The sequence below is a fragment of the Pseudomicrostroma glucosiphilum genome, assembly GCF_003144135.1.
Source record: "Pseudomicrostroma glucosiphilum strain MCA 4718 unplaced genomic scaffold BCV69scaffold_13, whole genome shotgun sequence".
In the NCBI taxonomy this organism is placed as follows: Eukaryota; Fungi; Basidiomycota; class Exobasidiomycetes; order Microstromatales; family Microstromataceae; genus Microstroma; species Microstroma glucosiphilum.
In genome coordinates, this window is record NW_020289925.1 from 332,298 (window position 1) to 359,680 (window position 27,383).

The 27,383-nt window shown below is 56.0% G+C and overlaps 10 protein-coding genes across 10 annotated transcripts; 8 read left to right on the plus strand and 2 right to left on the minus strand.

The window, feature by feature from the left end:
- Positions 1-435: 435 nt before the first annotated feature.
- On the plus strand, positions 436-4,834 carry BCV69DRAFT_284594 (TPR-like protein). Its single transcript, XM_025493096.1, has 4 exons — positions 436-1,219; positions 1,304-3,286; positions 3,372-4,131; positions 4,213-4,834. The coding sequence occupies exons 1-4, from the start codon at positions 605-607 to the stop codon at positions 4,683-4,685; spliced, it is 3,831 nt and encodes a 1,276-aa protein (XP_025346151.1). The 5' UTR covers positions 436-604; the 3' UTR covers positions 4,686-4,834.
- Positions 4,835-6,442: 1,608 nt separating this feature from the next.
- BCV69DRAFT_303935 (putative ATP-binding multidrug cassette transport protein) lies at positions 6,443-10,924 on the plus strand (the record flags this gene model as incomplete). Its single annotated transcript, XM_025494653.1, has 2 exons — positions 6,443-6,648; positions 6,748-10,924. The coding sequence occupies 2 exons, from the start codon at positions 6,443-6,445 to the stop codon at positions 10,922-10,924; spliced, it is 4,383 nt and encodes a 1,460-aa protein (XP_025346152.1).
- Positions 10,925-11,320: 396 nt separating this feature from the next.
- Positions 11,321-14,570, plus strand: BCV69DRAFT_284596 (hypothetical protein). Its single transcript, XM_025493097.1, has one exon. The coding sequence runs from the start codon at positions 11,466-11,468 to the stop codon at positions 14,451-14,453; it is 2,988 nt and encodes a 995-aa protein (XP_025346153.1). The 5' UTR covers positions 11,321-11,465; the 3' UTR covers positions 14,454-14,570.
- On the minus strand, positions 14,111-15,504 carry BCV69DRAFT_284597 (hypothetical protein). The gene is made up of 3 exons (XM_025493098.1): positions 15,180-15,504; positions 14,896-15,105; positions 14,111-14,805 (listed from the first exon to the last, which is right to left on the minus strand). The coding sequence occupies exons 1-3, from the start codon at positions 15,470-15,472 to the stop codon at positions 14,580-14,582; spliced, it is 729 nt and encodes a 242-aa protein (XP_025346154.1). The 5' UTR covers positions 15,473-15,504; the 3' UTR covers positions 14,111-14,579.
- Positions 15,505-15,804: 300 nt separating this feature from the next.
- Positions 15,805-17,298, plus strand: BCV69DRAFT_251666 (tryptophan synthase beta subunit-like PLP-dependent enzyme; the record flags this gene model as incomplete). The annotated part of the gene is made up of 4 exons (XM_025490442.1): positions 15,805-16,025; positions 16,124-16,308; positions 16,386-16,832; positions 16,907-17,298. 4 exons carry the CDS (start codon positions 15,805-15,807, stop codon positions 17,296-17,298), a joined length of 1,245 nt encoding a protein of 414 aa, XP_025346155.1.
- A 170-nt stretch (positions 17,299-17,468) lies between these two features.
- Positions 17,469-19,304, plus strand: BCV69DRAFT_300782 (hypothetical protein; the record flags this gene model as incomplete). The annotated part of the gene is made up of 1 exon (XM_025494496.1): positions 17,469-19,304. One exon carries the CDS (start codon positions 17,469-17,471, stop codon positions 19,302-19,304), a length of 1,836 nt encoding a protein of 611 aa, XP_025346156.1.
- A 24-nt stretch (positions 19,305-19,328) lies between these two features.
- On the plus strand, positions 19,329-20,895 carry BCV69DRAFT_55267 (hypothetical protein). The gene is made up of 3 exons (XM_025495364.1): positions 19,329-19,645; positions 19,742-20,437; positions 20,517-20,895. The coding sequence occupies exons 1-3, from the start codon at positions 19,506-19,508 to the stop codon at positions 20,695-20,697; spliced, it is 1,017 nt and encodes a 338-aa protein (XP_025346157.1). The 5' UTR covers positions 19,329-19,505; the 3' UTR covers positions 20,698-20,895.
- Positions 20,896-21,489: 594 nt separating this feature from the next.
- Positions 21,490-22,576, plus strand: BCV69DRAFT_55469 (hypothetical protein). The gene is made up of 5 exons (XM_025495365.1): positions 21,490-21,715; positions 21,807-21,895; positions 21,975-22,053; positions 22,136-22,236; positions 22,312-22,576. The coding sequence occupies exons 1-5, from the start codon at positions 21,594-21,596 to the stop codon at positions 22,419-22,421; spliced, it is 501 nt and encodes a 166-aa protein (XP_025346158.1). The 5' UTR covers positions 21,490-21,593; the 3' UTR covers positions 22,422-22,576.
- BCV69DRAFT_284601 (uridine kinase) lies at positions 22,176-25,312 on the plus strand. Its single transcript, XM_025493099.1, has 6 exons — positions 22,176-22,236; positions 22,312-22,787; positions 22,865-22,980; positions 23,087-23,440; positions 23,529-24,419; positions 24,492-25,312. Exons 2-6 carry the CDS (start codon positions 22,535-22,537, stop codon positions 24,822-24,824), a joined length of 1,947 nt encoding a protein of 648 aa, XP_025346159.1. The 5' UTR covers positions 22,176-22,236; positions 22,312-22,534; the 3' UTR covers positions 24,825-25,312.
- On the minus strand, positions 24,813-26,419 carry BCV69DRAFT_314193 (DUF947-domain-containing protein). The gene is made up of 2 exons (XM_025495096.1): positions 26,066-26,419; positions 24,813-25,987 (listed from the first exon to the last, which is right to left on the minus strand). Exons 1-2 carry the CDS (start codon positions 26,328-26,330, stop codon positions 24,942-24,944), a joined length of 1,311 nt encoding a protein of 436 aa, XP_025346160.1. The 5' UTR covers positions 26,331-26,419; the 3' UTR covers positions 24,813-24,941.
- Positions 26,420-27,383: the final 964 nt, after the last annotated feature.

Consider the following 27,383-nt stretch of genomic DNA (forward strand, 5'->3'; position numbering starts at 1 on the left):
TTTGACGAGATACGTCGTTCACAGTTGGCTGACCTTGCAAATCTCGAGAATGTGTCTTGCTACTGCTTGCTATGTGATAGCATCTCGCCCGGAGTGAAGATGTCGATGAGCCGCACGCAGATCCTGACGGCCACTTTAGACACGCCAGAGGAGAGTGCGACGCGCTCGCGGCTGACGCTTCAGGCAGACACAAGCTCGTGACAGCTGCATACGTCCCTCCAATGCTTCTCGAAGAGCGAGAGAGGATCGCTGCCATGTGTCGCAGAGCGTATATGCCGTCTCCGTGGAGTGAGCGATGACTGGTACCCTTGCTGGAAGAAACCTCTATGACCCGACTTTTTCCAGTCCGCACGGCCTTGTCTCCGTCTGTGGAGCAACACCCGGATGGAGCCCTTTCCGTCTCCCAGGCCAGAGTCAAAGCACGCCGCCTCTGCACCCTCACCTTCACTATCCCCCTCACACTACGATCCTCCTCTTCCTTTCATGTATCTCCCTGTAACGACCACTGGATTGGCTATGGGGTGCTAATATCGGGATTTTTTCCCGTTCTGAATCGCTACGTTCGGCCACGCGGCAACCTCCAAGTGGACCCCCTACTCGAATAATGTCCAGAGGCACACGCAATCGGGGCCAATCAGGCTCCCCTTCGGATGGATCAGATGGATCATACGAGGAAGGCGGCGGCGCATGGCAGGCCGGACTCGCTTATGGCTCCGACAGTGACTATGAAGGAGGACCTCACCTTGGACCGTTGGATGGTTTCAGCGAGATGGACTCAGGGGACGAGTGGAGACCATCTGACGCAAGCGACACCGATGATGAAGCACAGGGGGGGGCTGGTCCTTCGCGTCCTCGTCAAGACAGACAGGTTCTTGATCGGCAGCAACAGAAAGGCTATGGATCAGGAGTTCCCACTAGCGCTGTCGGAAGGGGACAGGCGCGTGGTCTCTCGGCAGCGCAGAGGAGGCGTCTAGCTCTGGATGCTTTAGGAAGTGATGCCTGGAAAGACTCGTCGCAAAGGAAACGGCAACAAGCTCCAGCAGCGGGACCAGCTGACGACGAACATGAAGTGGAAGAAGCTGAGCTTGGACGCTTGGTCGCTGGTTTAGGCATACCATCTGCACCTCGCGTCGAGGACGAGCACGCTGAAGTAGCGGACGGCGCTGCTCTACAATCTGAAATGCTAGCTGCTAGCGGGTTCAAGTCACAGAGGAAGAAGGTACGCAATTGAAGAAGAAAGGAACCATGAGAAGTGAAGAGAGTGCTGTAATATTGACGCATCTATCCCCAATACACTCGCCAGACTCGCCGGACAACTGCGCAAGCTGCCGTATCTCCGGAAGTTGCGCGCTTGTTATCAGAGGCCAATCTTGCCTATGTCAACATGGAGCTCGAAGAAGCCATAGAGAAGCTGCAAGAGGTGATACGTATTGATCCTACCGTCAAGTCGGCCTGGTCTACGCTTGCCAATTGCTTTCGGGAGCAAGGAGACTTCGAGAGGGAGACACAGGCCAAGAGCATTGAAGCTATCCTCACGCCCAGAGCGACCGATCTGTGGATTAGCCTGGCCCACAGACACGATGAACTTGGTCAAGTGCACGAGGCCATCAAATGTTTCGAGCGGGCGATCCGTACATCACGTGAGAAAGACCGTAGCGATGTCCTCGATGCCATGTGGGACAGAGCTTGCCTACTACGAGATCTCGAAGATGACAAAGCAGCACTGACCGCCTTCAAGGCCCTCTTGCGAGTACGTCCCCACAATGCCGAGGTACTAGCTCAGCTGGTGCCGCTCTGTCTCAAGGCCAATCGGCGCATGGAAGCCATCAGACTCCTTGAAAGCAGCTGGGAATTCAATCGGACTCACTTCCCGGATCCCACAAGCGGTGAGGGACTCCGCTTTGCGAGCTTCACAGGCTCCGAGATTGTGACTCTGTGCGATCTACTGCTCTTGAATAACGAGCCGCTGGCTGCCCTCAATATCGTCCGCCAAGGGTCCCGTTGGCTCCAAGGTCGCAGCACAGAAATCTTTTGGGATGACGTGCTCGACGATGATCGAGAATTCGACGAGTCTCGTGAAGGTGCCAATCGCGGTGGGGTCGCGGAGTATGGTAGGAGGGTCGAAATGGCCCCTGTCTACCCGCCATTGGATACACAATTGCGTCTACGGCTAGGGTACGCGCGTGCAAAGATGGAAGACTTACCAGAAGCGGAGAGACACTTTGAGCTCTACCTAGCCAAGACTGACCCTGCGGACTATACCGAACAGTATATCGATCTTGTTGAACTCGACATGGAGCTGGGTCAGTTTGAACAGGCTAATGCTATTCTGCTCAGAATGATGGAGCTAGATTTCCTCCTAATCCCCGACATCATCTACAAACACGGACTCTGCCTTCAGGCATTAGGCCAGAACGAAGCCGCTGCTGGTGCTTTCGAAGCGGTCATCGCAAATGATCCTGCAAACCTTGAGGTCAAGCTTCGCCTCGCTGAGACCTACGAGGCCTTGGGCAGAGTTGAAGATGCAATGAACACCGTCAACGAATTCCTTGCAGCTCGAGCAGAGCAGAGAGCGGCGCAAGGTGCGCCCAACGACGGCGATCACGACAGCCAGGTGCCTCCTGCCCCCGCAGCTTCGGACATCCTTGACGGAGCAAGTCGGTCGGGCGCGGCCAAGACTCGAAAGAAGAAGCTCTTGAGAGCCGACGAACGTGAACGCTTGGCAAAAGCCCGCGAAGAAGAGGCGAACCTGTTCCTCAATCGACTTCAAAAGCGAGAAGCCGAGATCTTCGTCGAAGGCTGGTGGCGTAACGACGTCGTTATTGGGATCAGCGGACTAGATCCAGCCAGTGAGCTTCAAGAGCGATATGGCATCGATATCGGAGAGGACGAGCAAGCTCGTATTCAGCGATTCGCAGCAACGAGGGACTGGCTCGATCTATCTGGTCGACTTATTGACAGTTTCAGGAGCATGCCCCACATGTTTCCTCGTTCGAGGTCGGGCTCCAGTAAGACGGGCCCGAGCTCAACAGTGGAAGCGAGACTTCGCAGCAGTGGCCAGCGGACGCCTCGCCGACCCTATCGGAAGCGTGACGTCGATCTGGGCGCAAGAGACCTGATCTCTAGACTTCAAGATCGGGTGATGCATGACTCGGCAATGCACGAAGATGACGCCGGAGAAGATGCGCTGGATTCTACCGGTGCTGGTGCGCAGGCGACTGCCGCCATGGCTGGGCGTCACTTTCGTGGAATGGATTATGACATGTGGACTGACATGTTCGTCAAGGTAAGTCCGGCCCGCCGAGGCTGGAGCGGGGCGGGCGATGGCTTTTAACAGCTGCTAAACGATCTGTGTCCCTTGTCGATCGCAGCACGCATTTGTTCTGACCAAAATTGGAGATCACGGCGCTGCTTCGGACCTGCTAGAACACGTCCTGTCTTCCCACGTTGCCACATCAAGCGAGTCGCGTAGAATGACATTGACTCTGGCTCAGGCGGCTTGTGGCTTCTATGCTCGTGACTTCTCGCCGCCTTTCGAAGTGCTACGTCAATTGACATCCCACTGGCAATTTCACAATATGCCCATTCGGCTGCTTGCGTCCCTGTCGCACATCAGCGGCTTCTACGGCCTTGACGCCTACACCAGCCACAAGATACAAAAACTCCTTGTTCGACGCAGTCGTGTCCACGAAGTCATTGTCAATAATGGCAAGTGGGAGTATGCTCCCTTGGCGGGTCGATACGTAGCACGCGAACGATTACAAGCTCCCCAACGATCTCTGGGTTACTGCAAGAATCGTGAGCCGTTTGTCAGACAGGACGAAGGTGGGGACAAGAAGAAGAAGAAGCGCAAGAAAGTCAAGTCGGCAGGGACCAAGAGGAGCGCGGCCGATGAAGATGCTGATGATGCCGCAAGCGATGACTCTGATGATGCGAATGACGGAGATGATGCTAGCGCAGACGAAGAGGGCTTAGAAGACGATCTGGACGCCAACGGTGAAGCACATGCCAGCACGAGCTATGAGGGCACCAGCGCACCGCGAGAGAAACCACCAACCAAGGAGGGCATCATAGGCGAGATAGCCTATGGCTACTTCCTGCTGGTCACTAGCTCATGGCAATCGGCTTTGGGTGAGTACTGCGAGAGTAGTCGTCAGTCGAAGACTACGATATCTGACAGATGGAAATATTCTGTGTGTCTCATACCTACAGGCATATCGCTACGAGCCTACGCTCGAGCCCCGAATGAACCTGTCGTCTGTCTCATGGCTGCCGTTGCGTGTTTTGGCAGAATGACCAATCGTCAGACGGACAATCGTCATCACCTACTCCTTCAGGGCATCAGCTTCCTCTCACTCTATCGCAAGTACCGCATCGCCGAGGTCAAGCGTGGCGCCACAGAAGTCTCATCGGTGCTCAAGCCTACCGCTTGGATTGAGGCTGAGTACAACATTGGCAGAGGTCTTCACCAAGCCGGACTGATCACTGAGGCTGTGCAGGCCTACGAACGCGTCCTGCAAGCACACGATGAGAGAGTATCTTCCAAGGTGGTAGCTCGGGAGGCGCATGAAGTCGGCTTCGACTGCTATCGCGAAGCTGCCTGGAACCTGAGCCTGATCTACTCAATCAATGGCAACGGTCGCGCTGCAAGGGTGCTGATGAACAAGTACCTGCGCGTCTGTTAAGCGAAGGTGGGCTCACGCACTGAGATAGCACTGATTGCGGGGTCGATAACGCAGAGTGAAGACTCAGAGGCTGTGTCCTGTTTCACACAATCGTATGAAGATCTCACGAGTCACTCCCTTATCTGTGTGCGATCCTCCATCATCTCATTGAAGCATGTGTGCAAGCGAGTGCTGAGTGCTGAGTGCTGAGCATTGAGCGCTGAGCGCTGAGTAGATTAGTCCGACTCCGACGAGCAAGTTGCGCCTTCCTGCTCAGCAGCCCGGGCAGTTCCGGCGGAACCCTGACGCGCCAGGCGTAGCTTCTTCTTCGACTCGAGGCAAAAAAAAATTCAGAGGCGTGAAGAAAGAACATCTTCCAAAGACAAAGGGGAAGCTTAGTTCCGCGATCCTTGGCGGCGGCGGCATGTGCGTCGCCTTACCGCGTCATTCTGCAAAGGGGGGTGGCTCTAAATGCTGTACCTGTACCGTAAGGACAAATGCTAAGTGATGGACAGTGACGAGGACGTCGATTTGGCTCGCTGTCACAAATTTATAGAGTCGGTTGAAGTGATGGACAAGTGCTGTAGTCTCTGACCGCCTGTCTGCTCACATTCGCCGGTCTACTGCCCCGAGTATTCTGACTCGGTTGGGATCAGAGTAAGGTCAGCTGCGAGCAATTCAGTGGTACAGGCGAGACATTCCAAATCGTACGAGTGCAGTACAGTGCAGCCGCGCTGTAGCTCAACAGGGGAGTGACTATCGACTCGACTTGCTTGGAGTTGATCTGCTGAGCTTTCGCGCGCCCTCGGGTATCTGGTCTCGCCAATCGGGTGGGAAGCCGAAGTGCGACCCAGGACACACTCAAGGACTTGTTCTCAGCTGTTCCTCACGACACTTGAGCGCACAGCCATACTGTACCCATTATCGCGTCTGCTGAGCTGCCGAGAGAGCTGTACCCGAGGAGCTAAACGCCTGCCGTTTCATCATGACACTTGAGAATACGCGTTGGGCCACTGTGGCAGGTGTAAATCCATAAGACATCACACCAGATGCAGAGTGATGAGCAAGCGGGGCGCAATGCCACCGAGCACGCACTACCAGGTCTTCGCTGTTGAGAAGCCAAGCAATTGCTTCTTACAAGGCTGTGGTCGTCGCAGTCGTCATCCGGTTGCGGATGGGCAGGCGCCGAAGGCCAGGTACGCAATCTTGCCAGATGTGACTCTTTTTTTGGGAACGGCCCCCCCGCGCCGAAGAGGCCCGGTGGGGAAAGGAGCCGGGCGATGCGCCCTACGTGCCCAGGACCACGTGGTACATTCCTCGGGCCATGACTGGCGGATGACTGGCGTGGCGCGGACAACTCTACCCGTAGTTCCGCACGCGCCCCTCTTTTTCAACGGCTGAGCCCCAAATCTCCCTCTCGCACAGGACTCCCGCGTCAGACGTCGGCAAAACGCTTCCGAGCAATCCGGGCCGTGTTTGTCAGAGAGGGCTGAGCAGCCACCCCTCGCACCCACGTCCTCGCAAGACGAGGCATAAGAGATCAGCTTATTATTTCTCCCTCCCTCCGTCAGCTTACCTCTCTTGACAACATATACTTATCCTACCACCCTTGTCCCTTGCTGTCCACACGTCAGGGCATCTCCTGCTTCATCTAGAAGTCGTGACTGCTGCCGCGCCGCCGCTCCTTGCTGCCGCCGTCGCTGTCGCACACGTAGTGTCACTTAGATAGTCCCCCTCTCCCATAACTCAATCTCACCCTTTAGAGCAACTACCCAGCCATGGCCGGCCTTACCCCAGGCGCAGCGGCTCCTTTGCACATGGATGTCGACTCGGCATCGCTCACCCGACAGCAGGCCCAGATTCAGCCAGAGATCTCCTCAACCCACGAAGATGAGACCAGGGCTCAGTCAGAGTCCTCAGAGGTCAATGTTGCCGAGGCCAAGAGCACTCTGGCCAGCGTAGACAAGCAATTGCAGGATGAACAGTGAGTGTCTCCCGAGCTGCTAGATGCAAAGCTCGCGCGCATCTGCTGCATGTGTTTTGACACGCCCCCCCCTCCCCCGCTTCGGATGCACCTCCTCAGACGCCAGGCTGCATCCTCAGATGTCGAAAAGGGCGACGACTTTATCCCTTTCAATCTGCAGGATTGGCTGCGCAATTTTGCACAGGATGCGCAGATGGATGACAGCCAGGCAAGCCGAAAGCGTTTGGGTGTCAGCTGGGAGAACCTCGACGTCATTGGAACGGCTTCGATGGACCTGAAGGTACCCACCATTCCCGGTATGGCCGTGTATGAGATCGTTGGCCCTATCTTCAAGCTGTTGAAGATGTTCGGCATCAACCCCGTGAAGCAGGGTCAGAGGAAGCTCCTCCAGGGCTTTACTGGTGTCGCAAAGCCAGGAGAGATGGTCCTCGTTCTTGGTCGACCTGGCTCAGGATGCTCGACCTTCCTCAAGACCATCGCTGACAAGCGCAGCGGTTTCATCCGAGTCGACGGAGACGTCAACTACGGTGGCATCGGAGCCAAGGAGATGGACAAGCGCTTCCGAGGTCAGGTCGTTTACTCGGAAGAAGATGATGTGCACAATGCCACCCTTACGGTTTCTCGTACCATCGACTTTGCCCTTCGACTGAAGGCTTCCGGTGCCACGCTCCCCGATCACACTCAGCGTACCTTCCGTAAGCTCATCCGAGACACTATGCTCAAGGCTTTTAACATTGAGCACACCAAGCACACACTCGTCGGTAGTGCCACCGTACGAGGTGTTTCGGGTGGAGAGAGGAAGCGAGTGTCCATCATCGAGGCCCTGTGCTCTAACGCCACCATTCTCAGTTGGGACAACTCATCCCGAGGTCTCGATGCCTCCACCGCCTACGACTACGCCAAGTCGATGCGAGTCCTCACCGACTTCCTGCAGGCGACAATGTTCGTCTCCCTCTACCAAGCCTCGGACGTCATCTACAATGAGTTCGACAAGGTTCTGATCATCGAAGAGGGACGATGCGTCTACTTTGGTCCCCGTGAGCAGGCACGACAGTACTTCATCGACCTGGGATACGAAGACCGACCTCGTCAGACGGCTGCCGACTGGATTACCGGATGTACCGACCAGTACGAGCGCCTCTACCAGGAAGGCCGAGGCCCTCACAACGTGCCCTCGACGCCCGAGGACCTCGAGGCAGCCTACAAGAAGAGCGATGTCTATCAACTCATGCTGCAGGACAAGCTTGCTTACGACACTGCCACAAAGGAGGGTCACGTCGACTTCGAAAAGACCTTCAGGACAGCTGTCAAAGACGAAAAGCACACCGGTGTGGGCAAGCATTCGCAGTACACCGTTTCCTGGCCTGCCCAAGTCTACGCTCTTTTCCTGCGACAGATGCAGATGCTCTTGGGTGACAAATTCGACATTGCCATGTCGTACGTCACTTCAATCGTTCTCGCCCTCGTTGCCGGTGGTATCTTCTTCGACCTTCCTACGACCTCTGCCGGTGTCTTCACCCGAGGAGGATGTCTGTTCATTCTACTCCTCTTCTCGTCCCTGACCGCCTTCGCCGAATTGCCGACAATGATGCTGGGCCGACCGATTCTGGCTCGTCAATCTGGCTTTGCATTCTTCAGGCCGTCGGCTCAGACCGTGGCCTCCCTACTGGCAGATTTCCCCTTCGGTATCCCTCGAAGCACCCTGTTCATCGTGATCCTCTACTTCATGTCAGGACTCTACCGATCAGCAAGTGCATTCTTCACCGCCTGGTTCATCGTCCTCATTGCCTATTACAGTTTCAGAGCACTCTTCACATTCTTTGGCGCGGTTACCCGGGACTTCTATGGTGCCGCTCGACTCGCTGCCGTTGTCATGACGATGCTCGTGCTCTGGGCTGGATATGTCATTCCTCAGGCATCCATGGCACGATGGCTCTTCTGGATCTCATACCTCAATCCCGTTTTCTACGCGTTCGAGGCCCTCATGGTCAATGAATTCAGCCGAGTCACGTTCACTTGCGTCGCCTCAAACATTGTGCCATATGGTCCCGGCTACCCAGCAGATCTTGGACCGAACCAGATCTGCACCGTCGTTGGATCGACTCCAGGCTCGGATCTTATCCCCGGTATGGCTTACCTTACTGGGTCGTTCGATTACCAGTTGTCTCACAAGTGGAGGAACGTCGGTATCCTTTTGGCGTTCCTCTTTGGTCTTGTCGGTCTTTGCTGCCTGGCCATGGAAACCTCTGAGCAGGGCACCTTCAGCTCGGCCATGACCGTCAAGAAGCCCTCGAACAAGGAAGAGACGAAGCTCAACGAGAGGCTCGCTGACAGACGATCTGGCGCGACGGAGAAGACCGAGGCGAAGCTCGAGGTCTACGGCAAGCCATTCACTTGGTCCAACCTGAAGTACACCGTACCTGTCAAGGGCGGCAAGCGCCAATTGCTTGACAGCATCGACGGCTACGTCGTTCCTGGTACCATGACGGCTCTCATGGGTTCTTCCGGTGCCGGAAAGACGACTTTGCTCGACGTACTTGCCGACCGCAAGACCATTGGTGTCATTGAGGGTGACCGTCTTATCGAGGGCAAGCCCATCGACATCTCCTTCCAACGACAGTGTGGTTACGCAGAGCAACAGGACATCCACGAGCCCATGTGCAGTGTTCGAGAGGCTCTGCGATTCAGTGCCTACCTGCGACAGCCTTACGAGACCTCCATCGAGGAGAAGAATCAGTACGTCGAAGACATCATTGAGCTCCTCGAGTTGCACGAGCTCGCCGATGCCATCATTGGTTACCCTGCCTTTGGTCTAGGTGTCGGAGACCGAAAGCGTGTCACAATCGGTGTCGAATTGGCTGCCAAGCCTTCCATGCTTTTGTTCCTCGACGAGCCCACGTCTGGTCTCGACGGTCAGTCCGCCTTCACCATCTGCCGTGTGCTCAAGAAGCTCGCCGACGCTGGACAGACCATCCTGTGCACCATCCACCAGCCATCATCGCTTCTCTTCGAGACCTTTGACCGACTGCTTCTTCTGCAACGAGGTGGACAGGTTGTCTACAACGGTCCCGTTGGTAAGGATGGACAGCACCTCATCAAGTACTTTGCCGACCGTGGTGCCCAATGTCCTCCCGGAATCAACCCCGCCGAGTTCATGCTCGATGCTATTGGAGCAGGAAGTCAGCCTCGTATGGGTAAGAAGGACTGGGCCGAGCACTACCGTGAGAGCTCGATGCATCAGGACAACTTGCGCAAGATTGAGGAGATCAACCGAGAGGGAGCCAGCATCCCGGCTACCAAGGTCAACAAGGGTTCCGAGTACGCAGCCCCATGGTTGTTCCAGTTCAAGGTTGTCCTCAGGCGTACCTTGCTCTCCACATGGCGTCAACCTTCGTACCAGTACACCCGTCTCATCCAGCACATCGTCTTTGCTCTGCTCACCGGTCTCCTCTTCTTGCAGCTGGGCAACAACGTCACCACTCTGCAGTACCGAGTCTTTGCCTTGTTCATGCTTGCCGTCATTCCGGCTATCATCATGGCCCAGATTGAGCCCTTCTGGATTATGGCTAGGTCTACCTGGATCCGAGAAGAGACGTCCAAGACCTTCTCTGGCACAGTCTTTGCTGTCACTCAGTTGATCAGTGAGGTACCCTATGCTATCGTCTGTTCTACGGCCTTCTTCCTGTTGCTCTACTACCTGGTCGGCTTCCAGACTGACTCTAACAGGGCAGGCTTCTTCTGGGTCATGACGTTCCTGACGGAACTCTTCGCGATTACGATTGGAACCATGATCGCATCGTTCTGCGCCAACGCTTACCTTGCATCGCTGTTCACACCGTTCCTCATCGTCATCATGTCCCTGACTTGCGGTGTCCTCACCCCACCGGCGTCTATGCCCAACGGCCTCTACAACCAGTTCCTCTACAACGTCAACCCTATTCGCTTCTCCATCTCTTCCCTCATCGCCAACGAGTTCCAGGATCTGCCAGTCGTTTGCGACGAATCTGAGTTCTACACTTTCTCGCCTCCTGCAGGCCAGACTTGTGGAGCCTACGCAGGACCCTACATTGCCAGCGCAGGAGGCTACCTCAACAACCCCGATGCTACCACTGGCTGCCAATACTGCACTTACTCGACTGGATCGGAATTCTTTGGTGCATTCGACATCACTTTCGGAGAGCGAGGCAGGGATCTGGGCATCATGATTGCCTTTGTTGCCTTTAACGCCATCCTCACCGTCGTCTTCACAAAATACCTCAAGTTCTCTAACAGATAGACGTGGAAATGGAGTAGCAGCGCTTGTGCTGTACCCCTCCCACTATTACTCGACCCCTTGCACTTTAATACCCGCCCTTTCCTCCCCCCGCCCGGACGATCATTTTCAATCTCGCCCTCTCTCCCCTGTGCTACCTATCCCATATACATTGTTCCCTGTTATTCGGCACCCCTCGTGTGCTCCTGCTTGTGTTAGAGTCTCTGCGCTGGCCCTTGTGCTTCATTGCCTCTGCTTTCCTTTTTGCAATACATGCGAGCGTAGCAGCCATCCTCTCCTGTCTTGTGAATTGAGCCCACTCGCCTCTCTCTGTCTTTCCGCCAGCCTCGGTGGCCAGTGCTTTTCCATGCGCCGCTCCGCCCGAGGATGTCTGTCTCGCCCCATCTTCTCCTTCCTTCACCTGCGTACAGATCCTCTCATCTCCTCTACAGTCATCCTCGCCGCCATCACAGCCCCACTGGTGAGCCTGCTGCGCCACAATGGAGAGACAGAGGTCACATTTGTCCCACGAGGTCTCCTTGCCTTCACACTCGCCCTTGTGAAGATGGACAGGTGCAAGGGTGCCGGTACGCTCTTGGCCTCTTGGCAGGGGTCAGCACATGCTGCCTATCCCAAGCCGAGAAGAGCCCCTTATCGGATACAAAGACCTGAGACTTCAGTGTCATACATCGCTCGCAAGAGGAGGCAGATAGTGTCCAGCGCCATCGACCTCCCGGTTGGGTCCCTTCTCCGACAAGAGCACTTGGTGCCTCTGATACCTGTCCTCCCCGTTCGCCATTACGGCTCGCATCGCCTTGGTCGTCGTGCTGGACAAGACACTACACTGGCGAGCTCGAGCTCTTCAGAAGCTCTCAGAGTCCTTCGTCAGATGCGCAAGGTCTTTTCGCGGATCGTCCCTGTTCTCGGAGACAGTCTGACTAGCTTTGCAGACTTCCGCTTCACCTCCGCAGAGTACTGCTTGTCGCCGGACGAATTCGACCTCAAAGAGAATGTGGAGGATACCTCGGTCGCTTGGCCTGAGAAGGTGACTTGCGAGGAGGCCGAAGATCTGATCCTGCTGTTCGAAGACTTTGTAAGATGTGCCCCCGATGAAGCGCAGCTCGAGGAAGCGGCTTTGCTTGTCCTCCTCGTAATCACCGCGACTAAGCCATCTTCAAACCGAGACGACAGCTGCTCAGAGGTGCTATCGGCCGCTGCCCAAGTATCGCCAGCGCAGCAACCACCTCGAGCAGCTTTGCAGCTCGTTGTCAATGGCTTCCGCAACGATCTGGACTATATTGGGGCGTCTCGCCTCCTGGAGACATGGCTAGACTCACTGAACTGGCGTCTGAAGAACGAGGCGATACTCTCGCCTCTTCTCGATCTCTCCGTATTCTTGCTGCAGTCTCCCAGCAGAAATCACCGTCAATTTGCCTTTAGCGTCATCGAAAGAGTGACCGACGAAGGTCATACGCGAGACCTGCCCATCAGGCTTATGGGCGGCTTGGTAGCGAGTATGACTAGGGCTGAAGAGGGGTGGTCCGATTTGCCAACGACATGCCGCCTCGCCAGAAGGCTCTATTACCGGATGCTGGACTCGACCCAACCTTCTCCCGCTCTGAGTAGTGAGCTCCAGTTTTGTTGGGTTGCCTTGGCAATCTGGCAAGTTCTGGCTGATCCGTCAGTAAGGATCACAGGTGCATACGACAGCACAATCGATTTGCCAACGTGGCTCGAGTCTCTCGATTCCAGAGGCTTCCTGCAAGATGGAACAGTACGCACAGCCATCCATTCGGTCGTGCTACGATCCATGCCAAAAGAGCTTGACAGCTGCGAGGACGAAGAACAGGTTCTCGATATGTTCAAGGCTGTGACGCAGAGGTGTGGCAGGACCCGAATGCCCCCGGGTCGCTCGTCTTGGGGTTGGGGTATCAGAGCCCTCTTGGGGCATTCGAGCACCCTCATCAAATATCCTAATGATCTCGAAAGCGCAGAAGTGCCAACCTCACACACAATTGCAGCAAATGAAGGCAACAATGCTGATCTGAATCGCATCCGCGAAGCAGATGTGCTGCTAGATAAGCTTCTGGCACAGCCGAAAGCGCCTACGCCCACGCCCTTCCTTGTCCTGCCGCTCTTGAGGGTCCACCTCGCCCAGTTCCCTCCTCAGATTGACAGAGCAATGTCAATCTACGATAGTATGCGAGCCCGGTCTCAACGCAGTCTCGGCTTCGCTAAGTTTCTACAATTTCTCAACGATACTCGTAATCTTACCGGAAATCCCCTATCCCGACGCGTCGCCAAGCTGGCCGCGCGTGGTCCTGACGGAGCGACGCTGACATTGTTGCTGGACAGTCTCTTCCGTTGCAGCCCGATCGAGCTCACCAACGCTCGGAAGATCATTGACGACATCATCAGCGATGGCAGCGAGTCGAAGTTGAGCGGATCGAAGCGTGCGAAGTACACGTGCCAGCTGCTTTTAGCGCTTGAAGACGGAACAGACGCCGCTTCCGAGGCCTGGGAAACCTTGACTAAGCGGGCGTGGTGGACTTCTGACTGGCAAAGTCGGCATTGGCAAGAGCTAGTAGGTCGACTCGCAGGCGTACATGGCTGGAGAGGCTATTCCAGTGCTCTGAGTCGACCACTGAGAGTCAGCGCAAGCCTCATACTGGAGGTACTCTCGCAGGGGATTCAAAGCGAAGCTTTCCTCAGCCACGATCTGTACACATCTTTGCTGCACAAATTTGGCCACCTCGCAACGGATGGTTCGCAAGATGACAGAAGCGTGCTCCTCGAATTAGTTCAGAATTTGCACGCCATCCTAATCCGTGATTCGCGGATCGCGCCGGACCTGCCCTTGATCAATGCCCTAATGAATGCCTACAATCGATGCCAAGCACCTATACTCGTCCACGAGCTTTGGGAAGGTCTCGCTCTGGCTTCATTGCGGGTAAGTGCACCAGGCGCAGCAGAGCCAGAGACGCCTGCGAACGATTCACAAGCTACCTTTGCCGTTGCAGCCAGGGCCAACCCTGCCTCTTCAGCCGCCATTGATGGAGCTACACTGTCGATCTACCTCGATACCTGTGGTCGCTACAGCGGAGGTGTCAGTCGGGGCCGTCGAGCTTGGGCTTTTACAGGCCGCCTCGACGCCAGGATGAGAGAGAGGGCAGGGGTCCATGCCGACCGGGTAGTAGCTATCCGCAACAAGAACGCCTGGAACTCATGGCTGGAATTCTTGTGCAAGAGAGGTCGCGTGTGGGAGGCAATGGACGAGTTGGAGAAGATGATCTTGGAGCTGAAGTCGAGGCCAGCTACCGATGACGGCAGCGAGAGCGGTCCAGATGTCAAGACGCTCTCGATGATGCTCAAATTCGCTGCTCGTGACAGGGACTGGCATATTAGCCAGGGGAGATATGGTAGGGCAGGATTCTTCAATAGTTCTTCTGCGAAAGAGATCGACGCATGGTCGAAGTTGCGTGAGATGATATGGACGCGAGGGGATCTTCGGCACCTCTGGAGCAGAGTCAGGGACATCGGACATCCCGGATAGTCAGAAGCGGAAGATTCGTGGTGGTCTTGATGCTTAGTATGCTGAGCTTCCAGAATACCATTGTACATTACATAACACAATACAACACAAACACTGGATCGTACGCTGTGAGTCCACCCCTCCTTTTCACTTCTTCGAAGCCGCGGCCTCCTCCATCTGGGCTACTCGACCCTTGGCCTGCTTGAGAAGTGTAGCCTCGTCAAAAGTCTTAGCCCAAGAGGGGCGGGCGATTACTGCACTCCACCACTCGGACAGACGCTTGAGGGAAGGGTCCTCTGAGACGACCTTGGCGACGTCTACGTCGGAGGCAGGCAGTAAGCCTGAGCTGGCGTACAGCAGAAGTCGACCGACGCTGTGGACGAAGAGTGAGCAACAAGCGGAGACGGAGTCAGCAAAAGAATAGACAGATGCTGACACCCCTTTGTTGTCGAGGGAGACTCACAAGGGCGAGATGGCCACTTCGGCCAAGGAATATCTTTTACCAAGGAAGTAGGGTCCTTCGGCAGGGAGCAGCTCTTGGAACTGTTTCAGAGCCTCAACCGTCTTGGGTACCGCTGCTGCGTCTCGCTCGCGGAATGCGGCGCCGAAGGCAGGGCCGAAGAGCTGTGAGAAGCGCTCGATCACGTAGCGGATACGAGCCTTGTCGAGTGGGCTGGGAATGGAGGAAAAGCAGAGTGGATCAGCACTTGAGCTGGTTTGATTTTGCTCTCCCCTCCTTTCACTCACTCTTCAGGCAGCAGAGCCTCTCCACCCTTCTGCGATGCAAATGCCTCTGCAATGTACTCTGCCACTACAAGCGACTCGGGCAGGTAGGCGTCACTGCCCTGCTTCCCGTTGCGGACGACAAGAACAGGCACCTTGGAGGCCTTGTTGACCTTGCTCTCATACCACTCGGGCTTCTTCTGCAGGTCGATCTCGTAGCGCTCAAAGTCCTGGTTGCTCTCTGCCAGTGCGAGCTCGGCGCGATGAGCGTATGGGCAGATCTTGGCAGTGTAGAGGAGGAGGTCTGCGGTGGCCATTGTTGTTGATTTTGATGTTGATGTTGTTGCTGTTGTGCGTTTGATCGTGCGATAGTGAGACAATCAGAGATGTAATGTCTTTGTATCTGGAAAACCTGCTCAGTCTACGAGATTGTGGAGAAGCTTACACCAGGTCAGGTCACAGTGCCTGCCGATTGCGTCTTACGGGCATAAGCATTCGGCCGTGGGGAAGCCACGTGGGATGTCAAGAGCGGCGCACGGCCTGGCGCGTGCTTCCGTCCCAGGCGGAGACGGAAGCTTGACTCAGGCTTGCCAATGAATCAGCCGCGACGTCGCCGGGGTAGGTTGATATCCCAACCACCACAAGAACCATGACTCGAGATAGCAACCGGGCTCAGCGAGATGGCGTCCAGCTTGTCAGTCTCTCCGACATCGAGGCTGCAGCTGAAAGGCTCAAGGGTCGCATCATTAAGACGCCTTTGCTGACCTCGACTGCCATTGATGAGCAACTCTCAAAGCTGATATCGCCGCCGGAAGGACCGGCGATTGATGTCAGGATATGCTTCAAGGCAGAGCATCTGCAGCTTACTGGGTGAGCACTGGAGGACCCTGAGATTCGGAGCCTTCTGACATCTACTCCTGTGCACAAATGATTGACAAGACCTTTCATCTCCTCTGCCCATCCGTCAGTGCGTTCAAGTCCAGAGGAGCCGGTAATGCAACTCAATTGAGCTTAGCACGTTTGCGAGCAGAGAACCCAAACTTCGATCCGACCAAATTGTGCGTCTTGACTCATTCCTCTGGCAACCACGCTGCTGCTCTGGCTCTGCAAGCAAAGCTGGCAGGCGTGCAGGCCGCGGTGGTGATGCCTGAAAGTGAGTCCGGAGTGAGAGCAGCGGTATCGAGTGCGTGAGAGGCGAGGCCCTGACAACGTCCGCTTCCCTCACATCAGCTGCACCGCAGACGAAGAAGGACAACACCGCTTCTCACGGCGCTCGCATTTGGTTCTGCAAGCCTACGCAGCAGGCCAGGGAAGACATGGCGCAAGAGGCTCAAAAGCAGCTGGAAAGCGAAGGACTGGTCGTGGAATTCATTCACCCCTATGATGATCCCGCGATCATCGCAGGTCAAGGTACCATGGGAAGAGAGATGATGATGCAGACACCATACTTGCAGGAGCGAGGAGGCTGCTCCCATGCCGCGCAGCTCAACGGCTCCTCGTCGGCAAGTGACAATGAGCAGCTTGGGGGCTCGTCAGCTTGGACTAGAAGAGGTGCTGCATCACCACCTCTCGACATTGTCATTGCTCCAGTCGGAGGAGGCGGAATGCTCAGTGGAGTGGCTACAGCAGTGAAAGGCATAGACCCGCGGACGATCGTCGTGGGAGCAGAGCCGAAGGGTGAGTCAGAGCCTCTCGCTACACGCCTCGCGGGATCCCACTAATTCTATACCCTGTCTTCTCTGTGCTCGCAGCCGTGGATGATGCGATGCGCTCGTTTGAGAGTGGCGTCCGGCAACCTGCTGTTCTACCCCCGGATACAATCTGCGACGGGCTCTTGACTTCCCTTTCAGATCTCACCCTCGCCCATATCGAGCGCCGGGTGGACTTGATCGCAACGGCTTCTGAGACCAATGTGATCCTCGCCTTGAAGGCCGTCACGAGCTCAATGAAGCAGATCATCGAGCCATCTGCTGCCGTAGGACTGGCTACCTTGCTGGAAGACAATAGTCAGCTGCGGAAGGTTGTACGTGACGTCCACGCTCGCAAGAATGAGGGAGAGGACCAGAGCGTGAGGATTGGCATTGTCTGGTCGGGAGGCAACACCACCGTTCAGACCATTGCCGAATATCTCTCCAAGGTGTGAAAGGGGCAGGAAGACCGTGCGCGAGCTCCAGGCCAGGAACGTGACCCGGCGCGTACGAACATTAATTCAAAGCCGTCATTGTTGATACCTCAGCCAATGCCAATGGACTTGGTATAATCTGAAGCCAGTGATCCCGGACCATCCCATTCAACTCTGTTCCATCATCCAACATGCCTGATTCGCCCCCGTCGCCAAGCCATGTCGTACTCGTCCGCCAGAACCGGACACGCACAGGATCCTCCTTGCCGGCACGACCCTCCTCCAGACTGGGCAAGCGATCATCCCCTCCTCGTGACGACGGCTGCACCCCTGCGAGAACTGAGGCCACAGAGCACAGTACCTTTCTTCCGGTGCCATTCTCATCTGCTATGGGGACGAGTAGGGCCGCTACGGTCGAGCAGCGCATTGCAGCCCGTCCAGCTAGCCGTCTGACAGCCGGCGCAGCTATCGAAGCTGCCCACAAGCGCTACCGCTCCTCATCTCAAATGGCCTTCTCAAGACCTTCACAAGGTGATGCCATGGACCCATCGACACGGCGAGCGGTCTCAGGCATTCCGCCGCCTTCTTCTTATGCCGAGCGGCCACTTCAGCGCGCTCCGGGCCAGGCTTCATCCTTGGGACGGCCGACAGCTTCTGCTGTCTCATCCGCCAGTATCACACGGACGCAGAACGAAGCCTCTGCGGCTCCAGCTAGGATTCAGCAAAAGCACTTGCGACGACCGTCTTTGCAACCATTGACTCACCAGCGGCAAGCGACGGTACGATCTGTATCGTCCAACATCCTGCCACCATCGAAGCCCGATTTCACATTCAGAAGCAGGCTCAGCGTGCAGCCCCTGGAGGGCAATGCTAAGTCAGATACCTTGGCTGGTCCTCGGCCATTATCCTCCGCCCATGCGCATGCACCTCATAACGACGCGAGCATCCGCTCGCACTTCACCCGAGTCGGTGTCGATCAGACTCCAAGCAAGAGAGATGCGTATGTCAGTGGCAAGACAGAGCGTCTATCGGCGGTTGCATCTGCCTCAACGAAGCGCAAAGTCCTCGACACACCGGCTGCACGAGAGCGCGGCTATCGACGACTGGGCCATCTGATGCTCCTGCCTGGTCGGCGCAGTATGAGCAATAGCGGTGCGGACTTCATCGTATATCACAGTGAGGACACACCTGGCCGTTTCCAGAGCGCCAGAGGCGTGGAGTCGAGAGGCACTACACCCACGCAAAGAGACTTTGCCGACAAGGGCCCAGAGCGCTTCCCCACTGTCCCTTGCAGAAGCACAACAGGTCCAGAACATGACTTCATCCCTCCGACAAAAGGGGCTAGCAAAGTACCTCTGCCCGACCAGACATGCATGACCCTGGCTGCCCTGAGCGTCAATGAGGACACACTACTCGTCAGTGATGATGCTATCTTGGCCGATCTAAGGGCGGAGGCTTCGCGTGTAGATATAGTTGATGATGGGAGACACGATGGGGCTAGTGCAAGACCACCGCCAACGACAGGACCATCCCTGCCCTGCTGCTACCAAATCAGACCTTCTGAAGGCAGTGGCCAAGCGCTTGTTGCTGAACCCAGCGGCGGCTCGGATATCAGGTACATCAGGGAGCATGAGAGTGATGCTCATCTCGCAATACTAGAGCTGCGAGAGAGAGTTGATGAACTCACCAGAGCGCTGCAAGAGGAGAGGCTGTCTCATGCCGCGGACGTAGCCCACCTGCAAGCGGCCGAGCGTGAGGTTGTAGAAGAGGTCAGGAAGAAGCAAGAGCAGGTGAATGAGACAGCAAAGGCTAGACGGCGCCAAGAGGCAGAAGCGGAATCACGATTGGAGACACAGGTGAAGAGCTGGGAGAGGACGGCGGGCCGAGCTCTGGTGGCCGGAGCCGTGGCTGGGTACGAAGGTCTAATGAAAGCTGCGGCAGTGGAGCTGGATGTTGTCAAGAGTGAAAGGGAGATGTGCCTCCTGCTGTTACGTAATTTGAAGCTCTGCAGCAGCACGCTAATGTGAAACTCATGTAACGCCATACCTCATTGTACCGATACCAATCCTGCGCGTGTCCGACGTGTGCCAAGGCAATCTGACGCCCCAACCGACGCGCCGCAATTTCCTGAGAGCAACGCCAGATTCAATCTTCCGCCCTGCCTTTGATCTCAGGGCGACTTTTCCTCCGCCCTGCCCTTCGTACCATGACCCGATCCTCTGCCCACGATGTTCTACAATCACGAGTTCCTCAATCGTCGTCGTGGGGGTCTGGGAATAGTATGGCTTGTAGCTACGCTCGGCAGTCGCACAAACTTACGCAAAGTCACGAGGAAAGAGTTGGAAAAGGTGAACATTGTCAAAGCTTGGTGAGCACCGCAAAACGGACAGCCCAGATTGATTGAAGCCAAATTCAGACCTTTCACGGTACTCAGATCTTGCCCTGTCTCACACCCCGATCACAGTGCATCTGTCATCGCTCCACCAGAGCCAGTAGCCCTTCGCTTAAGCGCACAGCTGATGTATGGAGTCATTCGGGTCTACTCTCAGAAGTCCGAACAGCTACTGGCAGATGTCACTGCAATGCACACTACGGTTCGCAAGTCACTGTCAGCCATCAGCGTCGCCATCGTTGTTGGAGGCGGGGACGTCGACATGCCCGCCGTCTCTCACCGACATGCAGAAGCATTGACTCTGCCTGACAATCCTGCACCATACGCTGGAGATTTCGATCAGCCTTTCGCATGGGATTGGGAACTCAACTTGGACAGCCATGGTGAGGGAATCTCGATGAGTGGTATCTCTAGCGGGGCTCGTCTACCTGCCAGCCCTTCTCCCACCCCGGCTCGGGACCGCTTCACCGCTGCGAAAGAAAAGATTACTCTGCCTTCTCACAGGACTGATCAGGGCCTCTTTGGCGACATCGAAGAGGGACGAGGAGGACAGCTCGGCGAGTCTCTCGATATGAACATGATGGATTTTGCCGGAGATGATGGAATGGCTCTCGATCTTGGTCTGGGCGATGGACTTGACATTCCTACGATCGACGAGACGGCGACCCATCACTTTGCCGTTGGCGACCTCTCCTCTAGTGTCAATGGTGCTGAGCCCGTTTGGGGCGACCCTCAACCCGATAGCCACGATGCATTGGATGACCTGCAGTAAGTAGCGCACCACCTGGCCTTACGGGCCCGCTACTTCCTGACAGATGCCGACTCTGCTCTTGCCCTTCCAAACAAGGCTTGGCCTTGATACTGCCACTGGTGTCATTACGGCCCCAGCACCACCACAGGAAGCCCAGGACATCGAGAGTTCATTGGAGAGCTTTCTGCTCGGACCTCCAATGCCAGCTGCACCCGCGACTAGGAGGAAGACTGTTTCGTTCAGCCTTGAAGATCCGCGTATCGAGGTTAGAGTCTAATGCACAGCCTACGCGTGTCACAACACACTTACTCAATCCTTTTCGTGTCCCTCATGCCGCCAGCTCACGGGAGACGAGGTTCGAGCCCTGCCTCAGCTTTACATTCAGCGCATGGAGCAAGAGCAAGCAGAGCGAGGTGCGCGGGAATACGCTAAGCAAGCAGAAAATCTCGTTAGACAGCAATTGTTGTTCGGTCCGCCTGATGATAGTGAGTAGGAGATGACGAGGCTACTGCCTTGAGACTAGCACCGTTTGACATACCTCCTTTTGCCGACTCAAGTCACTGGAGAATCAGGCCTCCTCGAGTTCTGGAACGTGACTGTGGGATCCGAAGTACAGAGACTAGGTGAGGCAGTGTGGGAACGGCCTGTGGACCAGCTTTCACTCAAGTGCTGATGGTGCCTCTAACTTGCATGCGCCAGAGGACAACTTGCAGGAGTACAAGAGGATACTGGCAGCGGGCGGAAATTTGCCACTCGATCCTACGAGACCTACTCAAAGCGGACAAAGGCCTCTGCAAGAGGGTGGTGTCGAAGATGCTTTTGGCCAAGTGACGGGCGGGGAAGCGATGGACTTGGACCAATCAGACATGCCCAATATGGACGACTTCGGGCTACGTGAGTAGACACTCTTCGCAGCACGAAGATGTCAGTTGACAGACTGTCTTTTTGCCCTCAGCGTTCGATGCCGGAGGACCTGGCGTCAGTGACAGTGTAAGTCTGAACAGAGCGATAGTACCGATTGGGGATTGATGCTCATTGCGCAATTCTTTGGTCTTCCGTACAGAGTCTGGACTCGGTGGGACGAGCTAGGGCCGAAAGCATCGGCAGCGCTATCTTCCCCTGGAATATGCCAGTAGTTTCGCGAGATGCTGAGATTAGCGGTGAGTCGCTTGAATGTTGAAAGGAAGTTCCGAGAGGGAAGCTGACGTCGGGCATCTCACTCTAGGCTCCATTCGTGGCGATCGCACGCCTCGAAGTCATAGGTCCCTCTCTGTGGGAAGCATCAGCGCTCCCGTGTGAGTGGAAAGGGTCCAAGTGGAAGTGAATGTCATCGTGTCTGGGCTGTATATCTGATTCACTAATATGTGTCTTCCGAACAATGTCCAGGCTCGGCCGCCACGGATCTGTAGCTCTGCCATCGCCCGCTCGTGAGACCGAGTACGCGCATGAGGCCGAGGACCTTGCTCAAGGCGATGGTGAGCTGCGTTGTAGAGCGTTGATGCTGTCTACGGACCTGGTACTGAAGAAGGCTCCGTCCGCTTGCGGGGACTACAGAGGGCGACCAAATGATCGAGATCTACGATAGCCAAGCTGCTCAGAGCGAGTTCCACAAGGAGACGCAGAACTTCTTCAAGTAAGTCTTCTTGACTGTCAGAGCCCGCAGAGTAGGTGACAAAGGCTTACTCCCTTCGCCTTCGTGGAGAACGTCACTTCAGCTTCGCCAAGCGTATTGCGGTCGAGGTTCAACCTGAGCCTCTGTTTTTCTCGGATCTTGCGCCTGTAGCTGACTCGATGCCCACGGTTGCTGCTCAAGCTTGTGAGTGTAGGAAGGCGCCGAGACTAGACATATCTGGGTGGATATAGCTAATGATCATGCTGCTCGAGTTATCAGTCTACCATCTTCTACAGCTTGCCACTAATCAGGAGGTGCAAGTCCAACAGGATGAGGCTTATGGTGAGGTTCGCGTTGTCATTCCTGGAACCCAGGATCTCTCGACCTGATCGATTCTCCGCCGCTCCCGGCCCGTGCGAAGATCTTGTCACGGAGACTTTCCTCTGCTGAAGCTTCGACGCCATCGTGTTCCCATTACTACGCTACAACCGCCCCTTCTTCCATGTCCTCTCAAAATCAAGATGTTACCTCGCCTTCAGGGAGTGATTTGTTGCAGACTCCAGTGATGCGAGCGTGGCAGGAAGAGGATCGGTTACCATCCTTGTCTTTGCGCGAGTCGCGGCGATCCGGCCGGGGAGGGGCCGCCGATCTCACAACATCCGCAAAGAATGTCATTCTCACCGAGGCAGGACGCAGCCCATGGTATTCCAAGGAAGGAGTGCCACAGAGCGCATACGTCATAGGAGTAGCTGGAGGTCAGTTGCGACGATATCATTTACTCTGGCGGTAGTTGCTCATGCCCGTACTTTCATCTTGACCTTTCCCTCTGTAGGTAGCGCCAGCGGCAAGACCAGCGTGTCTCGTCGCGTTCTGGCAAGCTTGCCAAATGTACCTTGGGTAGCCATCGTCAGCCAAGACTCCTTCTACCTGCCCTTGACTCCCGAGCAGGTGAGTGGACTGCCGAGGAAAAAGCCAACGGTAGATCAGACATGGTCTTGGAGGATCGCTGCGCAGCTCTGACTTACGTTCTGACATTACGTTTATCGTTCAACAGAGCAAACTGGCTTTCAAGAACGAGTGGAACTTTGATTCGCCAAGATCATTCGACGAGAACCTGTTCAGACAATGCATTGCAGATCTGAAAGCCTCAAAGGCCGTCGAGATCCCCGTCTATTCCTTCGTGCATCATCAGAGGCTGGACGAGACAACGTACCTCTATGGCCCCTCGGTGATCATTGTGGAAGGGCTCTTCGTCCTCAATGATCCTGAATTGAGGGATTTGCTGGACCTCAAGGTGTATGTTCAGGCCGACTCTGATCTCATGCTGGCTAGGCGGATTATGAGAGACACAAAAGAGAGGGGAAGGGACATCGATGGAGTGATACAGCACTACCTGAAGTGGGTCAAGGTCAGTGATTAGAGCTGGGGTACAGCTACGACATGGCAGAGATTCACTGCCACGCTCTGACAAATGACACGATGCCATCCCTCTCCAGCCTGCTATGGATTCCTACATCGCGCCCACTTCCAAATGGGCGGATCTCATTGTTCCAGGTCAGAACAACGAAGTCGCAGTGGACATCGTGTCTCAACATGTCAAGCGGCAACTGGAGGCGAGAACGTATCGCTTCAGATCCGAGCTCGGTCGCACCCCCTTGCCGCCTGACGGGGCTGATATGAGCACTAGCGCATCTATGGACGGCGCATACGGACGTCCCCAGATCTCGCGGTCCTCCTCTTACCTTGTCTTCCAGAACATGTCGAGCGCGTCGTCCACCTCGTCCGAGACCGGGCTCACATCTTTCACCAACAACCACTCTCCCATAGCGCTGCCGAGCTCTGTGCACCTCTTAGCTGCAACGCCCCAGCTGGTTGGTCTCTTGACCATCATCCATGACTCGACAACTTCGCCGGAAGACTTCATCTTCTACACCGATCGTCTATGCTCCCTCGTGGTCGAAGAGGCCCTCAGCTTGCTGCCTTATAAGAATCGAGAGGTCATCTGCAATGGGACAGGAAGGAGCTGGCAAGGCAAGGAGCTCGACGTCGAGAACATATGCTCAGTGTCAATTCTTCGCTCAGGAAGTGTCTTTGAAAAGGCCACACGGCGAGCCATTCCCGATCTAGCTCAAGGATCTTTGCTCATCCAGTCGTGCGAGAATGATGGCGAGCCGCAATTGTATTCCCTCAACTTGCCGCTCTCGATCAGGAGACGGTCTAGAGCAGTCAATTGCCATGCTCTCTTGCTGGATGCTCAGGTGTCTACGGGTGCGGCTGCATTCATGGCGATCCGCGTGCTGCTAGATCATGGTGTACCTCAACAGAACATCATCTTCCTCAGCGTCATTGCCTCGGCTCGAGGAGGTCTGTGGGCTTTGACCAAAGCTGTGAGTATGCGCTGGTGACCACTGTGTCTTTACCCGAAGCTGACCTTCGCGCCCCCTGTACCTCGTGTACAGTTCCCTCAGGTACGTATCATCCTAGCGGGTGTGGATCCAGGTCTCAAGAAGCTGCGCATAGAGTATCCTGGACCTCGCGAGAAGCAGCCGCACCAACATCGCCGCGCCTCTACGCGAAGGCTGACAGGGAGCGTGTCTGCGGACAAGGGCACGACGACTGTGAAGAGCCACGACAACTCCTCACTCTCCTCTTCAGAAAGCGAGCACTTAGGACTACCGTCGTCTGCACCTGATGACGATGACGAAGAGCCGTCGAAGCCCAAGGTCAAGACGATCTGGGCCATCACACCCGGCACTGGCTCTATAGGAGATCGCTACTTTAGGACCGACTAGATGTTGATTTTGAGTGGGCAGCGTCGCAAGTCTCATGGTGGATACTATGCGGAATTCGTACAAAAGCAATGAATGTATAAAGTGTTTACAAGTACACGGAGAATCGTCTTCTCTTGCTCATCTCTTCCTCTTCCCTCCGAAGTCGTTGTTGCCCGCTGAACTTCTTCGCATCGGAGGTCCCCCACCAGAACCACCTCCTTCCGCACCGCCTCGTCTGCCAGCCTCGAGGAATGGCATCGTCTTTCGTTCCTTTGCAGCATTCTTGCGCCTGCGCTTGTCCAGTGCTTTGCGAAGCGCTTTGGAGGAAGACGTTGCACCTTCCACAACGGGTGCTGCCTCCGCCCCATCCCTCTTCTTGCCAGCCAGGCGCGAAAACTTGTCTTGTAGCAGCAGCTCTCGCTTGGCCGAGTCCTTTAGGTAGAATCTCTTGCCACCCTGGCTGACCCGCTCCTCGTTGTCCTTCTTGAACGTCTTCATCACCTCCCTCTCCCTGTCACGTCTTTGTCTCTCCGCCTCTTTGGCCTCTGCCCGCTTCAGCGCTCGCTCCACCCTCTCGCGCTCTTCCCTGATCTTGAGAGCTGCCTCGGAAGTTGCCTTTGGCCCTGCCTGGTGAGTTTCTGCCTTGCGCAGCTTGCTGAGAGCCTGCTTCAGACTGGAAATCTCCTGATGTTGCATGTCTGGGAGAAAGGAATAGGAGCGGCGGAAGAGATCTGAATCGACCTCGTTTCCTGAAAGGGTGGAGAAGCGAGGATCTCGCACTTCCTTGGCTTGGGTCTCGATGACGGAGCGCTTGCGAGATACGGGTCTCCTGGACGACATTTCCGCCGGTGCATGCTTGCTGCTCCTCTTCTGCAGCTCGCGATGCTCTCGTCTTTGCCGTTCGCCGTCTGCGTCATCACCACGAGCTGAGCCAGCTGCATCGCCTCTGCTGGAAGAAGCTGTCCTCATTGCGGCTAGTCTCTCTTTTACTTGCCGCCGCTTCTCCTCGTGCGACTCGGCGACGGACTCGTTGGTCTTGACTCGCTTGCTGCTCTGCCTCTGTGCTGCCTTTGCTCTATCTGTGGCCCATTCATCCTCTTCGATGTCGGAAATGTCTTCGTCAGATGCAGTGGCCACAGAGCGCTGTGCTTTGACTAGAGCTCCAAATGGTACTGATGCCATCTCTTCATGACGGAAGATGGTGTTGGGAAGTGATAAGTAGATGCCTGCACCATCTCTAGACCTCACTTTGGCACACTCACTCTTGCGTAGGGCATCTTCCCTCTTTTGGTCTTCCTCGAGATCGGAGCTTTCCTCTTCGCTGCCCTCGTCGTCGTCTCCGCTGTCACTCAAGTCCTCGTCATCGCTATCATCATCGTCTGCTTCCTCGTCGCTCTCGCCCTGGAATTGTGCGTACCCCACCGGCGCAGAGGTGCGAGTGGGTGATGATGACGAGGATGCAAGGCTGATGTCGTCGTCGTCGTCGGAGGCGTCTTGCTGCCACTGAGTACGGCTTTCAGCAGCCATACCGAAGAGAGTGGTTGTCCCACGTTTTTCGCCCTTGGCGTGTGTGATTGCCGAGGTGAGGGCGAGGTGGGGGGGAGGACCGGAACTGGAGGCGTGAGAAGAAGTCGGCGGGACGACGTCAGGAAGAGAAGTTCCGGCGGGGCGGCTGCGCCGAGAGCAGGAGCGGAAGCGATGCACAGCTTCAGCCGGATCAAGTGGCGCTCCACGATTGCAGGCGCAGGGCGGGGCGGGAACTCTAGAAACTCGCGGCTCTAAGGCTCGCTCCCAGGCAACACACACCCGCTCCTCCAGCCTGCCCTGCCCCCTTTGGCCCACCACCTCCCCGCCCTGGACATCGTTCCCTTCATCTCCACTCCTTGTAGCATCGTCACGCTCATTTCAGCCTCACAGACTCAGAAGCATCTGGCCAACCTTGACGTCCCTCCACGCCTTCATCCCGCCCTCATGGGTCGTCCCGTACGAATTCGCCGCAAGGGCGGCGCGCCCGATCGCCCAAACCGATCAACAATACTCGCAAACAGCCAGGGCCTGGAACTGGACGTGATCCAGAGGGCTGTAGACGATGAGCGTAGGGAGAAGCAAGCGGCAGAGAGAAATACTCAGGGAACCACACAAGAAGAGGTGTCCCCGCAGAGGAACAGTCCGCCCGCCAGGCGCCCACAGCCTACCCGCAAAACATCCAGCGTTGTGGAGCAGCTCTTGGCCACCGACCGCTCAGATGACAACAGGGTCGCAGCACAGCGGCCAGTATCTCCCACTCAGGCCCGCAAGGGACGCAAAGATCCACAAGCAGGGATACCAGTCTATCCTGAACGAGAAGGCAGTCTTCTGCCTACCACCAGTGCACGCAGCGACTTGCAGACTGTGCAAGAGGGGACCACCATGGCTCCGGTGACCAGCAGTCTGCACGGAGGCATCGCACCCGTCCGAACATCATCCAGAAAGGACCCTCAAGCCTCTTCACAGCCTCTGCAGACAGCAGATGTCAAAGGCACAGAGGCTTCCAGTGGCGGACTGCTCAGCTCCATGTGGGGTAGGAATTTGTCTCCTACC

Bases quoted from the DNA above. Each gene is read 5' to 3' on its own strand.
- BCV69DRAFT_284594 (XM_025493096.1), top strand. From the start codon at position 605: ATGTCCAGAGGCACACGCAATCGGGGCCAATCAGGCTCCCCTTCGGAT. The intron at 1,220-1,303 runs GTACGCAATTGA...TACACTCGCCAG, and splicing joins TCAAGTCACAGAGGAAGAAG to ACTCGCCGGACAACTGCGCA. The intron at 4,132-4,212 runs GTGAGTACTGCG...TCATACCTACAG, and splicing joins CTCATGGCAATCGGCTTTGG to GCATATCGCTACGAGCCTAC.
- BCV69DRAFT_284596 (XM_025493097.1), top strand. From the start codon at position 11,466: ATGGACAGGTGCAAGGGTGCCGGTACGCTCTTGGCCTCTTGGCAGGGG.
- BCV69DRAFT_284597 (XM_025493098.1), bottom strand. From the start codon at position 15,472: ATGGCCACCGCAGACCTCCTCCTCTACACTGCCAAGATCTGCCCATAC. The intron at 15,106-15,179 runs GTGAGTGAAAGG...CTCCATTCCCAG, and splicing joins GAGGCTCTGCTGCCTGAAGA to CCCACTCGACAAGGCTCGTA. The intron at 14,806-14,895 runs GTGAGTCTCCCT...CTTCGTCCACAG, and splicing joins GAAGTGGCCATCTCGCCCTT to CGTCGGTCGACTTCTGCTGT.
- BCV69DRAFT_55267 (XM_025495364.1), top strand. From the start codon at position 19,506: ATGTTCTACAATCACGAGTTCCTCAATCGTCGTCGTGGGGGTCTGGGA. The intron at 19,646-19,741 runs GTGAGCACCGCA...CCCCGATCACAG, and splicing joins GTGAACATTGTCAAAGCTTG to TGCATCTGTCATCGCTCCAC. The intron at 20,438-20,516 runs GTAAGTAGCGCA...CTTCCAAACAAG, and splicing joins GATGCATTGGATGACCTGCA to GCTTGGCCTTGATACTGCCA.
- BCV69DRAFT_55469 (XM_025495365.1), top strand. From the start codon at position 21,594: ATGTTGAAAGGAAGTTCCGAGAGGGAAGCTGACGTCGGGCATCTCACT. The intron at 21,716-21,806 runs GTGAGTGGAAAG...AACAATGTCCAG, and splicing joins GGAAGCATCAGCGCTCCCGT to GCTCGGCCGCCACGGATCTG. The intron at 22,054-22,135 runs GTAAGTCTTCTT...ACGTCACTTCAG, and splicing joins GAGACGCAGAACTTCTTCAA to CTTCGCCAAGCGTATTGCGG.
- BCV69DRAFT_284601 (XM_025493099.1), top strand. From the start codon at position 22,535: ATGTCCTCTCAAAATCAAGATGTTACCTCGCCTTCAGGGAGTGATTTG. The intron at 22,788-22,864 runs GTCAGTTGCGAC...TTCCCTCTGTAG, and splicing joins CGTCATAGGAGTAGCTGGAG to GTAGCGCCAGCGGCAAGACC. The intron at 24,420-24,491 runs GTGAGTATGCGC...CCTCGTGTACAG, and splicing joins TGTGGGCTTTGACCAAAGCT to TTCCCTCAGGTACGTATCAT.
- BCV69DRAFT_314193 (XM_025495096.1), bottom strand. From the start codon at position 26,330: ATGGCTGCTGAAAGCCGTACTCAGTGGCAGCAAGACGCCTCCGACGAC. The intron at 25,988-26,065 runs GTGAGTGTGCCA...TCCGTCATGAAG, and splicing joins GGAAGATGCCCTACGCAAGA to AGATGGCATCAGTACCATTT.